Here is a 12,624-nt window from a genome sequence, read left to right on the forward strand (position 1 = left end):
TCATAATTCTGCTATTTGACACTATAGAAACTACACATTTGATAAAATAAACCAGGAAGAACCAAACAAGATGCTGCTCTTACCCTTTCCTGGGAAATATGGCTAGGGCCCGTGGTTCATCAAGACCATCTTGAATTATGATCTTACGAGATGAACCGTCTAAACGTGCAACCTCTAACACTTTGCTGCCAGCATCAGTCCAGTAAATATTGTTAGCAATCCAGTCTACTGCCAGACCATCTGGAGTTGTTAGGTTGGTTGAGATGATGGTCTTGGTGCTTGTTAAATTATGCATATCAACACTCCTGTATGAACAAGTTGAGTGCCATGTTAATTATGCTTTTAGCTTTTATAAAACTGTTTATTCTAAAGTAGATTTTAACACAGTGAAAAACTTTGTGATTTATAAAGGTCCACTCGAATTGTTAGGATATTGAAATGTAGAAGGTTGTGATGGGCTAGACATATAGCTAGGGCAAGGAGCCAAGAAATGCTTACAGAGTTTTGGTGAGGAAAGCATTTGGAAAATTACCACTTGGAATGCCAAGAAGGAGATGAGACCATACACTTACTACAGACCAAATTTTAGAGAAAAGAATGTAAAAGTATATTTTCCAGTAACAAGAAAAATGTAGGAAGATGTTTCTGAGTCAAAAATAAGTGACATGTGTAACCTTTGGAGTCACATATTAATATGTTTTTTAAAACATAAAGTTCTTGGAATTTATGATACCTACTGTCCTTCAGATGCTTCATTTTATGTGATGAAGCTAACAAGAACAAAACCATTTCTGTTCATAATTTCTACTAACAGAAATTCTGACTACATTCAGCTTGTCAGATGTAATCTCAAAGATTCATGTAGTCACAATTTTTGTAATCATTGAGATAATTTATAGGTGTATTTGTGATCAACTCCATTCAAAATTTCACATACCTAGCTATATGATTCATTAGTTATCACCATCAAATTAAAAGCTAAATATATTCGTAAATATATACTCATAGATTTTGTGAGGTAGCCATGTTCTATACTTTACAAGAACATTACCTGACAAAAGTTTAATATTTTTTAAAGATGCAGTACCACACTTCTGAAGTTTGTACAGCCATTATCTGGGTATTACTGATAGTAGGAAATTCATAAGTACAACAGTGCAACAGTGACCTTTAGTGCCATATCTGTCTATACCAAGCTTCATGAAAATATATCAAATGGTTTGAAACTTATTAGAGGGAAGGGGCAGACATAGGGATGCACAGAACAGTAGTTCATACATCTTACCTGATGATGTCCAGAAACACATCTGTGTAGTATATTTTCTGACTTTTCCAGTGGAAGTCAACTGCAATGGCATTATGCACATCTGGTATGGGCAGTGTGACATCCCATAGTTCTGGTGTGTCAAGTGATACCCTTGCCAGTGTACTTCTTGTTGCAAAAAGAAGATACGTTGATGGAGATGAATTGCATGTCTGTCCGTCCTCACGAAGTATGGTGCCCGTAGGGCAGGCACATGTGTAGGCAGAAGGTGTCCGCAAGCAGAGATGTGAACATCCTCCATTATTCCTCCCACATGCATTCTCTGCGACATTGTCCACCTGCAGTAGGTGGGGAACACACAGTCGGACAGACAAACAGCTGCTTTCATGCTTTAACCTTGTGCAGTTTCTAATTTGTAGGGTGCTACTAGACATTATTATTTTTTTATAAGCAGACATTCACCATTTGTGTTATTTCTAAAGTCTAATGCAACTTTAAGACATGTTTAAGTCTTATATTGCTTATTAAGATACATTTGTTAAATGTCCAACCCCTAATGTATTTATTATTATATTTAGGAGAAATGGTTGCCAGAGTGGGAAGTTAATATTTTCTAAATGAATTGTTTGTGATTTTGCATACATTACTGTCTTTAATGTTTATTTAACACTAATATAATTTTTTTACAAAGCTACAGATATCACTTGACCCCAAAATTATTTTGCCATTATTTCTTTAAGCATATAATGTATAAAAAATGTTCTGAATACAAGTTTTAAATGTTGATGGGATCTACATATTATGAGATATACTAGTTTTGGTACAATGGAGCATTTTTGAGAACATTAGTGAAGTTAGATTTGAGTTAATTAGAAAGTAGATGTTATACTGAAATGATATAAACTAAAATTAAATGCTTATGACAACTTTTTGTGTTGACCCACATTACAAAATTTTAGGAAAATCCATTGTGTAGTTTCAGATATAACACCTGAAGAAAGATAAAGAGACACTTTGTTTTGAAAAATAGGATTAAGTAAAAGATATTTCAAAATGAGATAGGTTTACCATGAAATTCTCCTCAATATAAGGATCAGATGTTTAATAATGATGATCTTTTCCATAGCACCATAGAAATATCATCTCAGTCATCACATATTTTATGCACTATTTTTTGTACAAATAACTGAACTAAATTGGATTATTATACTGATTTTCACTTTAGAATCAGGAGTATACTTCTTAAAATAGTCTGCATTAAACTAACCTTTATCATACATGAAAAAAGGGTTTAAGTCCTCATACTATGGGAATACTAGCCACGTTTTAACTTTAGGATAATTTACCAATAACGGTGTGCTACTGTGACATGGCCAGCTAGACCATGCATAAGCTGTGACATACAGCCAATAAAGGTTAAGGATGTGCAGCATTTGTTGCATTCCTCAAACCTGTCTTTGTCGGTCTTACCTGTACAGACCTTATGTCCATGAGTCCCTCAAGCTTTCCTCTGATGATAGTATTATCAATACCATTTATTTTATCAGCCCTGTGTAGAGCCTTTGTCTGCCAGTCTGTCCAGTATATGTGAGTGCCCACTATCACCAATCCATATGGATGAGGTACGTCAGTCACCACAATGTGTCGATCTTGTCCTGACAGGTTAGAACTCTCGATGGTTTTGCGTTGCCCATCATTCCAATAGAGACGGCCAGCAGGTCTGTCAATAGCCAACCCATTAGGCCAGCCCAAGTTTTCTGATATTAAAGTCATCCTGTGTAAAGAGGAAGTATTAAAAGCGTATCCAAATTTGACATTGGAAATTATATTGTGTCATTATATCATACATATATAAAATGTCAGGCCAAGGCTATCTGTGACACAGAATGTTTCAAAGATGAACAAAGATGAAATCAAACATCTAAAATTATCATTCAGAGCTGAAACATGTTGGGCCACTAACAGGAAGATGTTATTATATGCATATACAGTGACTGTTAAGTCATGCAAACTCATTCTTGACATGCTCTGTTTGTCAAAAGATAAATTACAATGAAATTGGAAAACAAACAACACCTTATTCTCCATGATTAATCCCCATAATACCATTGATGATGGAGTTAAAAATACTGAGATTCCATGGCCTCCAATTCATGCCAAAATTCATCAGAGTTGGTCAGTAGTTCTGAGCAAGAAAGAATGAGGGCATGATTAGAGTAATCATACTACTGCAAGCATATCTTGTTAATTTCATGTACACACCTGTTTTCTCCATCCATGTCAGCTTGTTCAATGCGAGGGTTCTTGCCCCAGTCTGACCAGTACATTAGTCCAAGATGATAATGGAGAGCAATAGCACGCGGAGATTCCAAATCAGACCAAACCAGAACCTTACGGTTGCGCCCGTCTAGTTCTGCTACTTCTATGCTGTTACGGCCAGCATCAGTCCAATATATCTAAGAAACATAATAAATTTTAAGCACATATACTTTTATAAGGAAGTAGGAAATTTAATATTTCTGTCTCTGTCATCAGGGCAATTCATTGCCCTGATGACAGAGGCAGTATGACCTCAGAAACGTTGGTAAACATCGACCAGACTACACAGCACAACAATCCGGAAGACAAATCTTCATACTCACCGCTCCTCAAATCATACAAAGTAGGAAATTGTGTAGTTTCATATATTGATCCCAGTTTAAACCAGAAGTAATGACAAAGCATAATATTTGGTCTACCTTTCTTCCAGTGGAGTCAATGACAATTCCATCTGCAGTCTCCAGGCCATCCACTATAATATTCTCAATATGCCTCCCATCAGGTGTTGCTTTCTGAATGACATCTTCAGCTGTGTCTGTCCAGTATATCTCACCTGTAATGTAATGCAAAACCAGAAGTTCTTTGAAGAACTTACAATACCTACTTTTACCAGATTTGTCAGTAACATTATAACTGTTAACCTATAAAATTATGTTTCATACAAAATTTGTATGTATGTTTATGATCGTCTCAGTGTGATGACACGTGCCTAGCTCCACTGATGGAAGCAAAAGATAAATATATATTTTTAACAGCTACCATGTTCTTGTTTTATATTTACAAATAATCTTTAACAAAAGATGAATATTTTTTAAGATCTTTTACTATACATAATATCAGGGACCTATGTTCTTATGCTGTGTAGAGCCGGGTTAGCTCAGTCAGCATAGTGACTGGCTACGGACTGGATGACCAGTGTTCGATCCCCGACGAGGGCACAGGATATTTCCTGTAGCCTCAGCATCCAGACTGGCTCTGTGGCCCACCCAGCCTCCTATCAAATGGGTACTGGGCCCTTTCCTAGGGGTAAAGTGCCAGACATGAAGCTGCCCTTGTATGAACATAAGTGGCTAAGAACTTCTCATGAACCTGCTATGCTTCTTCTTACCTGTTTTCCTGTCCACATCTACAGCAATAGCATTCTTGAGAGGAGGCAGAGGTAGAACTACATCAACAATATATGGAACATCCAATGAGATCTGTCGAATGTCAACCCGATGAGCAAATATCAGAGAGTTGGTTGGTCCCAGAGCACAAGTTCGACCATCCTCCTACAAATATGACCATTATTCTTGACGACATGTTTACAATGCCCAGCCACATAAAGCTTCATCTACAAGGTATTTCTAAAAAGACACTCCAGATTTAATAGCATATAATTACTGTACTACATAACAAACAACACTGCATTTGGTGTCTGAGTTCAGTAGTCTTGAGAGATTGACAGTCACATAAAACCATTTTAATATATGCACCGTCAACATAAAAGACCATCTGTAGCCAACATTGGAAATCACACACAACTGCAGCTAGAGATTTTTCATTGATGCTTATCATTTCTACCAAAATTTCATGACGCAGTTCTTCAGTTATGTGTAGGTTGATTTTTAAACTGCAGCACACTCTCCCAAGACTACTAAACTGAGACTTCAAATACAGTGAAGTTTGTTAAGTAGTTAGGCAGTTATATGCAATTAAAACTGGAATTTCTTTTTAGAGAGACTCTGTATTTTATTAAAATGGATAATTACTTATTGCACATAAAATTGAAAATATTTTTTGATTGTCATCTGTTATTACAAAATAAATTGAGGGCACTTGAGAACAAAGTGCTTAAGAGAGTGGTCCTGAGAGAGAAGTAGTAACAGGGTGAAGAACATTGCATAATGAAAAGCATAATAATTTTACTCTTTACCAAATGTTATTAGTGTGATGTAGGAGAATAAGATGCATTGAACATGCAGCATTCAAAGGGGAGAAGAGAAGTGCATAAGCAGTTTTAGTAAGAAAACCACTTGGGAGATTCAGGCATAGATGGGAGGATAATATTCAAATGGATATTTGAGAAATATGGAGTAAAGGTATGGGTGGTGTCAAATTATGGACTTACGTGAATGTGGTAATGAACTTTTAGGTTTCATATAATGTGGAGAATTTCTTTAATGTGCAAGAAACTATCAACATTTTAAGGAAGAATTTTAAAAGCTGCATACTTTAAGAGAGCTAATAAAATACACCTTTTACATTCTGCATTGAATGATAGCAGTTATGTTTCTCAATTTGTAATCAAAACTTAATATTATCACAGTGAAAAAATCAAGAAGACGGATATTGGCAGATAAAACAATATGTGATGAAATCAAGATGAACTAGATGAGTGGAACATTCAGAATGCATGGAGTACATTGGAAATTAATACATTTTTGGTGGGAAACCAAATGGAAGTAACCATTTGAGGTATCTAGATGTAGATGGCTACATAATGTTCAGTTTATCCTAGAGAAATGCATGGTGAAATAGATTAAGTTCTAGTGTAGGCTTTTTTGAAGACATTGATGAAATTTTGGGTCTTATAAATGCTAGAAATATTTTGACCAACTGAGTGAGTGCAACTGCTCAAAGAAGATTTTGAACCATGGAGTTATTTTCTGGGGTTTGCATAAATTATTGTCTCGTTTCTACGTTAAAGGTTTGCATTCTTAGTGTTCAAATTGTTGGTGGCTGGGATATAAAAATTGTAACCCTGTTGTGACTTGCATACTGAGTTTTGTTTAAGTCAGTCAACCCATACAGAAGTTACTAGAACATGTACACATGTAGATACTTTACTCACCAACAGCTTAATGCCTATTGGACATGCACATGTGTGTCCCTTTGGGAGGGGAGCAAGAAGACAAAGATGTGAACATCCACCGTTCTTAGCCTGACACATGGTGGGCACTGGTTGACGTCCACGGTGGAAAACACGAATATCCATCAGATTTGATATTCCGGACCTATTCCAACACGTCAAATTTAATTTATGAACTGCATACATTCATATAAGCTTTAGGTTTATTATATTCTGTACAATATGTAATAATTATGTTTCTTTTCATCAATCAAGTGGTTTCTTATCGGATTACATTTCACCAAAGCGTTAAAGTTAACATGCAGGTATGCCTGAAGGTCATGAATACAGAGGGTGTAGAGAAAGCTGGTGGGGACACTGTACCCACTTGGAGAACAGGGAGGGAGGCATCTTAAATAAATACTTTATGCCATGCTATTTCACATCAGGCATTTTCCTGTAACAACATTAAAATAACAGAGAATTAATTTTGTTGAACATCATTCCTCTCTGACATGACATCATTGGAATCTGAGACATTTGTCATTACATATTTTTTATAAATGCAGCAGTTTCTAGGAATTTGTCTCCAGTGAACTTTAGATTGCCTGTATTTGTATTGCTGCATGTGATGAATCACAGAGGGAGAAATGGATGTGCACAGTCTCTTGCAATGTCATCTGTGTTAGACTAAAGAACTTCTGGTAGGGTTTCTTTTCATTATTCAGAATATAAGCATGAGTGTGAAAGGGTTAATAGTGTATAATTATTCATACCTCAGTATAGTCTTATTCTTTCCAGTTTGTTTATCTGCCATGTGGATACTGGAAGTATCCCAGTCTGTCCAGTAGATCTTATCTCTGAATACAGCAAGACCAAATGGGTGTGGAAGTTCAGATCCTAAGCAAAACACAAGTGTTTTTAACTACAAAAATTTTCTGTATATTTAATATCTATTAAAATATTCACAGCTAATGATGGTAATTCTAAATAAAGTTAAAATTGTGGATGTTCTGTATTAGTATGTATGTTTGTTCACATATAGCTAAAGAACTGAAGAAGAGCAACCATAACAATCATTGTAATCATATCAATCTTATATTACTTACATCCGATACTACCTACAAATATAATACTCGAGATTCATAATCATACATACAGAACCCAACTGAAACATCAAACACCCAACAAAATAACCAATTACACTGTTTTGCACCAAATTTGGCATGTTCTTTGAGATCAGGAAGAGAACACAACAGGGTCAAAACTCCAGAAAAAAGTGTCTTGAATTTGATTCTCAGTGAGGGTATTTCCTGTATGTCAGAAAATAAAAGCAATAGAAGAATGATCCCAAGAAAGGATTATAGGAACAATGACTGGAACCCCGTAAAACTGTCCTTGGATCGATTCCCAGTGAAAATGTTTTCTAAAGCTAGGAATCTAAATAAGATAGACTAACAACACAAAGATCAAAGTTGTTTGTTTCAGTGATGAGATAACAGGAACAAGAACTGTTCTGGGTTTGAGTCCTCATGAGGATGGTTTCTGTAGCTTGGAAACAAAGTGTGAAAGAAGAATGGCACCAAGGCAAAATTTGTTTGTTCTGGTGAGGAGATTGCAGGAACTTAGTTTACAGACTCAAAAACTGACCTGGGTTCAAGTTCTGATGAAAATGGTTTTAGTAACTCCAAAACAAAGCACAATAGAAAGGCACAAAGAACAAAATTGTTTTAGTGAAGGGATTAAAGCAGTGAGGTCAAGAAACCCAAAAGTTATCCTTGGTTTGAGTTTCATTGATGATGGGATTAGGGATAGTAATTTCTTCTGTGATATACAGTGATATGTATCAAATGATCAGGCCTGTGATAAGCTGTTGGGCAATAAATATTGATATTATGTGTATGAATATCATTCTATCTTGCCTCTTTTCTTTGATATTATCTGTCAGATGATTGCTAAGAGACAGTATAGAGTGTATAATGCATGAAACATTGTCTTTGGTATTTACAAGTTAAATGTAAAAATAATTGAGTATGTATTTGCAGTGAACTGACTTTCCTATGCCAAAGATTAAGTACAAAGCATGTGAATTATCTCTCTGTGGTGTCGTGGACACACTTTGCTCTAGAATGGCCCATACCTTTTCCCCATTAACTCTTTCTTCTTTAAAGGAGGTCTTTCATGATTGTACTAAAATGAATATTGCTATTTCATCCTACTCTGTGCTGGCATCTGTAGACTTTTTCTACAGGTTTTATGAGAGCTGTTCAAAATCAGAAGAAAACTTTAAGATAAATAAAGTTTAAAATATTATACCTATGAGTACAGTGCGTCCGGTTCCATCTAATGATGCAAACTCAATGGCTTTGGTGCCACCATCAGCCCAATACAATCGCTCATGATCATGGTCAATAGCGAGCCCATTAGGCCATGTTAAATTGTGGATTATGAGGGGTGCTCGTTGTGAGCCATCCATACCAGCTCGTTCTATCATCGGTACAGTTCCCCAGTCACTCCAGTACATAAAGCCACCTGCAAAAAAAATTACAAGTAATTTGTATAAAGGTACAAAAGAATATGCTTCAGAAATGTGGTAATTGCAGTACGGACAATTTCATTGCAAGTGTTTAAATTGTTTGAGATAGATTTTTCCCTTTATGTCATTAATTGTATTATTTAATTTACAACTGTATCAATTGCTGTGGTTATTTCGCATCAAGTGGAATATTGTAGTGTGTTTAAGAAATGATGAAGTGGTTGTGACTTATACTTGAGTAATGGAGGGCATGAGGAAAATAATGGAAAACCCTAATTAATAAGATTTGAGGTTTTCACAGCGGTGAGTCTGAAGATTGCTGTCTTCTGGGTTCTTGCGCTGTGTAGTATGGTAGATGTCCACCAACATTTCAGTGGTCATGCTGCCTCCATCATCAGGGCAATGATTCATCACCCTGATGATGTATAATTCCTATTTTATTTTAGAAAACATCATGCTGTTCTGTTACTGATGTTAAAGGGAGGTTTATTTTAATGCTGATGAAACATGTCTTTATCAGAAAATTTATTTGATCCCAAAAATAAAGAATAAAATCAATATAAGTTTATCATAAATGAATGGAAAATGCTGAGTTTCAAATGTGTAAGAAGAACTAAGAATTTAATGGAAAATAATCTTGAATATTCAGTGCTTTGTGTACACATCATTTCCATTCATACTGTACCCTGTAATTTGTATTGGAAGGACATTCCTATTGCAAACGAGAAAGAATGAAGTCCATCCATTGACAAAATACATGTAGAATAAAGTAATATAATAGTGGAAAAAGTAACAGAGATAGAGGAGAGAATTCACAGAAGGAAAGAAACAAAGAAGAAATGAAAGACAGTAAGACAAATAGAGTAGTACAAGAGAATGAACTAAGATCAAGAAGAAATAAAGAGAAGGAGAGGAAAGCTGAAAATATATTTACTACTCAGACCAAAGTAGAGAAGAATAAGAATAATGAAAAAAAAAATCAGAAATAAAGTGGGATAATGAGAGGAAAAGGAATCTGGAAGTATAAGTAACATTAAGAATAGCATGAATTTGTAACTTGTAGGTTAAATCATACATACATGGCATAATGTACCATTCAATATTATTTATATAGAAGTACCTGTGTTAAATGGAAACCTCTCTGGAAGGGAATAATTTTTAGGTCTCTTTGTAATCTATTATAAGCAGGGTTTACTGTACTAACTCACTTAAACCTGTGTTATCATACTCACCAATAGGATCTAGTACAATGTCCCTTGGTTTGTCCAGTCCCTCCCAGACAAGCAGCCCTCTCATGCTGCCATCAAGGTTGGACACTTCAATTCTGTTGGTTCCAGCATCCGTCCAATACAATTTACTAGTCACCCAGTCTACAGCCAGACCAGCAGGCGATTCTAAAATTATATAGGTACAGAACAGTTACCAAGAGAGATATTGTACCAGTCTTTGTTTCTAACTCTCTTTTCTGATAGAATTCAAAGGTTCAACACCACCAATACCATAGCCTGTCATTAGACACAATTTTAAGCCAGTTCCATGGATCAGTTTTAAGCATGACCTTGTTTGCAGTTGCCATGAATGGAATGGTTAATGAGAAGTGTCCATCTGTTGTGACAAAACTGTATGCTAATGCTGTCACCATCTTTATTACTGAATGCTGGCTACAAGTCATAAAAATCATCTCTCACATTGGGCTCTGGAGGATGGATTTTTGTTGTAACTGTGAAACTGAAACCCAGTGTGTACACTTCACACAGTTGTGAGGTTTTTGTCACCCCACATTGTACCTCAAAAATATCACTTCATGTGCCAAGTTTCTAGGTCTTCTCATTAGTGAACTCTTTTATGAACCTGACTTGAGATTGAGAATGACCACTAATTAGTTGTTTACAACTGCTTTTATCATATTTGCAGCTGTACTTTTTGTCTGGAGGCTATGTCCTCCATCCAAAACCCGAGAACACACCATTCTGTGTGACATGGTACCCACTTCACACTGATTAAAACAATAATTTCTTGGAAGGACAAATGAGGCCTACTTTCCTAAAATATCCAATCTATAATATGGTGAGACAGGCAAGAACTGTAAATTAATAAATTGTACAGTCAAAGATTAATTTATATGTGTAATTTTTACTAATACATGTTCAGATTATAATACAATTATCAGATATGACTTGAAAGTTTGATAACATTACCATATTTGTAAATATGTAAATAACATTGCATGCAGAATTGTATGTAGTTCATGCAGTGTCTTCATGTCAGTTTCAGATGCCCTCCATCAAATATTTAGTAGTTATTGCTTTGTGATATTCATGCCAAATTTTATGGAAATTCATCAGCTTGTTACAAATTTACTGAGGGCAGACACATGACATGATAATACAACAAGCATATCACTTTTTATAAAATGAGGAAAGTAGACTCAAAAATTATAAAAGGACCAAAAATACGGATTCTGTATATAAGTCTTTACCAAGGTTTGAACTGACAATGACTTCTTGCTGACTTCCATTTAGATGTGCTCGATTAATTGTGTCAGACTCAACATCTGTCCAAAAAATTGAATCAGAATCGCTGTCCCATGCAAGTGCAATAACTGATCGGATGCCATCAACAGGGATCACCATATCGACATCACTGTTCTCCAACTGACGCATGCGTAGGTCTTTCTTCCGAGCAAATAAGAGAAGTTTAGCTGCTGCTGAATCACAGTTTCTCCTGAAAAAAAATTACATCAGCTGCACATGACGTAGTACAAACTGGTTTCCATTTTCTTACATGTAACATCTTTCTGACATAATTTTTGTATTTCCAACACACAAAAATATTTTTTACCCAAAATTTGTAGATGCTTTTAAATATTCACAGATTTGAGCAATTAATGAGTTATTGACAGACTGAAAAATAGATAGTAACTATGTTATTTTCCTAAAAGTAAGTTGCACATTATTAATGGATTTGTGATAGTGAATTCTATGAATGATTTTGGTGTTTCACAGGCTTATGCACTTTTTTAGCTGGAATGTTAATGTTGTAAAGGTAGGAATTTAAATGTAACAGTCTGTAACCATACAAAACCAACATGTTAATAACATTTTAAACAGAACCCAAGACTTAGTGGGGTCTTGAGAACTTGTTAATGAAACTATGTGCTCCTTATAAGGTGCTAAATTTGTTTACCACATGAGTCAATATGCTTTCCAAGAAGGACTCTGAGAACTAATTAGTGTTATGGTATCTTCCACTTTATTGAATATAGTGAAAATATTGCAACTGGGTCAAAACTTGTTAGGTGAACATACATGTACCATGCGAGGCCTTATAAAGCCATTTTACCATTTAAAAAGCAGCTTAGAAATAGACTTCTAATTTATAAGATCTGCTTCTTTATGTTATTTGAAAAAAGGAAAATAAGCCAAATTCCTTAATTTGACTCAAGTGAAATTATGAGTCAGATGTGAAGCCTGGGTTGTGATAATGCATTGTCTGATTGGGCTTAACACACAGCTCAAGAGCAATCCTGGAATAACAACTGGCAAGTACAAATTGAAGTACTTAGTGAAAAGCCTGCTTAGTGCCACTTTGTCTTCCAAAAATTCCATATAAAATTAACCCGGTGCTCTATGGTGAAGAACTGGTTTATAACTGCCTGAACTGCATGGCCAGTAA

The 12,624-nt window shown here is 35.4% G+C and overlaps 2 protein-coding genes across 3 annotated transcripts in view; one reads left to right on the plus strand and one right to left on the minus strand.

Moving 5' to 3' along the window:
* The window catches only part of Lrp4 (LDL receptor related protein 4), a 77,851-nt gene that overhangs the window by 18,870 nt on the left and 46,357 nt on the right, over positions 1-12,624 (minus strand). For both annotated transcript variants that reach the window (XM_022059696.2, XM_087350547.1), the window contains exons 15-25: positions 11,429-11,673; positions 10,182-10,343; positions 8,730-8,945; positions 7,190-7,313; positions 6,417-6,579; positions 4,692-4,854; positions 4,003-4,136; positions 3,527-3,720; positions 2,735-3,038; positions 1,286-1,602; positions 84-305 (exon numbers count right to left, since the gene is read on the minus strand). In XM_022059696.2, coding sequence (XP_021915388.2) covers positions 84-305; positions 1,286-1,602; positions 2,735-3,038; positions 3,527-3,720; positions 4,003-4,136; positions 4,692-4,854; positions 6,417-6,579; positions 7,190-7,313; positions 8,730-8,945; positions 10,182-10,343; positions 11,429-11,673 — 2,244 coding nt within the window. The remainder of the gene's footprint in view (positions 1-83; positions 306-1,285; positions 1,603-2,734; positions 3,039-3,526; positions 3,721-4,002; positions 4,137-4,691; positions 4,855-6,416; positions 6,580-7,189; positions 7,314-8,729; positions 8,946-10,181; positions 10,344-11,428; positions 11,674-12,624) is intronic.
* LOC110827761 (putative protein-lysine deacylase ABHD14B) overlaps positions 1-12,624 on the plus strand; it is a 76,994-nt gene that overhangs the window by 12,852 nt on the left and 51,518 nt on the right. The window lies entirely within an intron of this gene.

Source organism: Zootermopsis nevadensis, unplaced genomic scaffold (assembly GCF_977971745.1).
Source record: "Zootermopsis nevadensis isolate Lab colony 2312 unplaced genomic scaffold, Znev_1.0 Znev_ptg000017l, whole genome shotgun sequence".
Lineage (NCBI taxonomy): Eukaryota > Metazoa > Arthropoda > Insecta > Blattodea > Termopsidae > Zootermopsis > Zootermopsis nevadensis.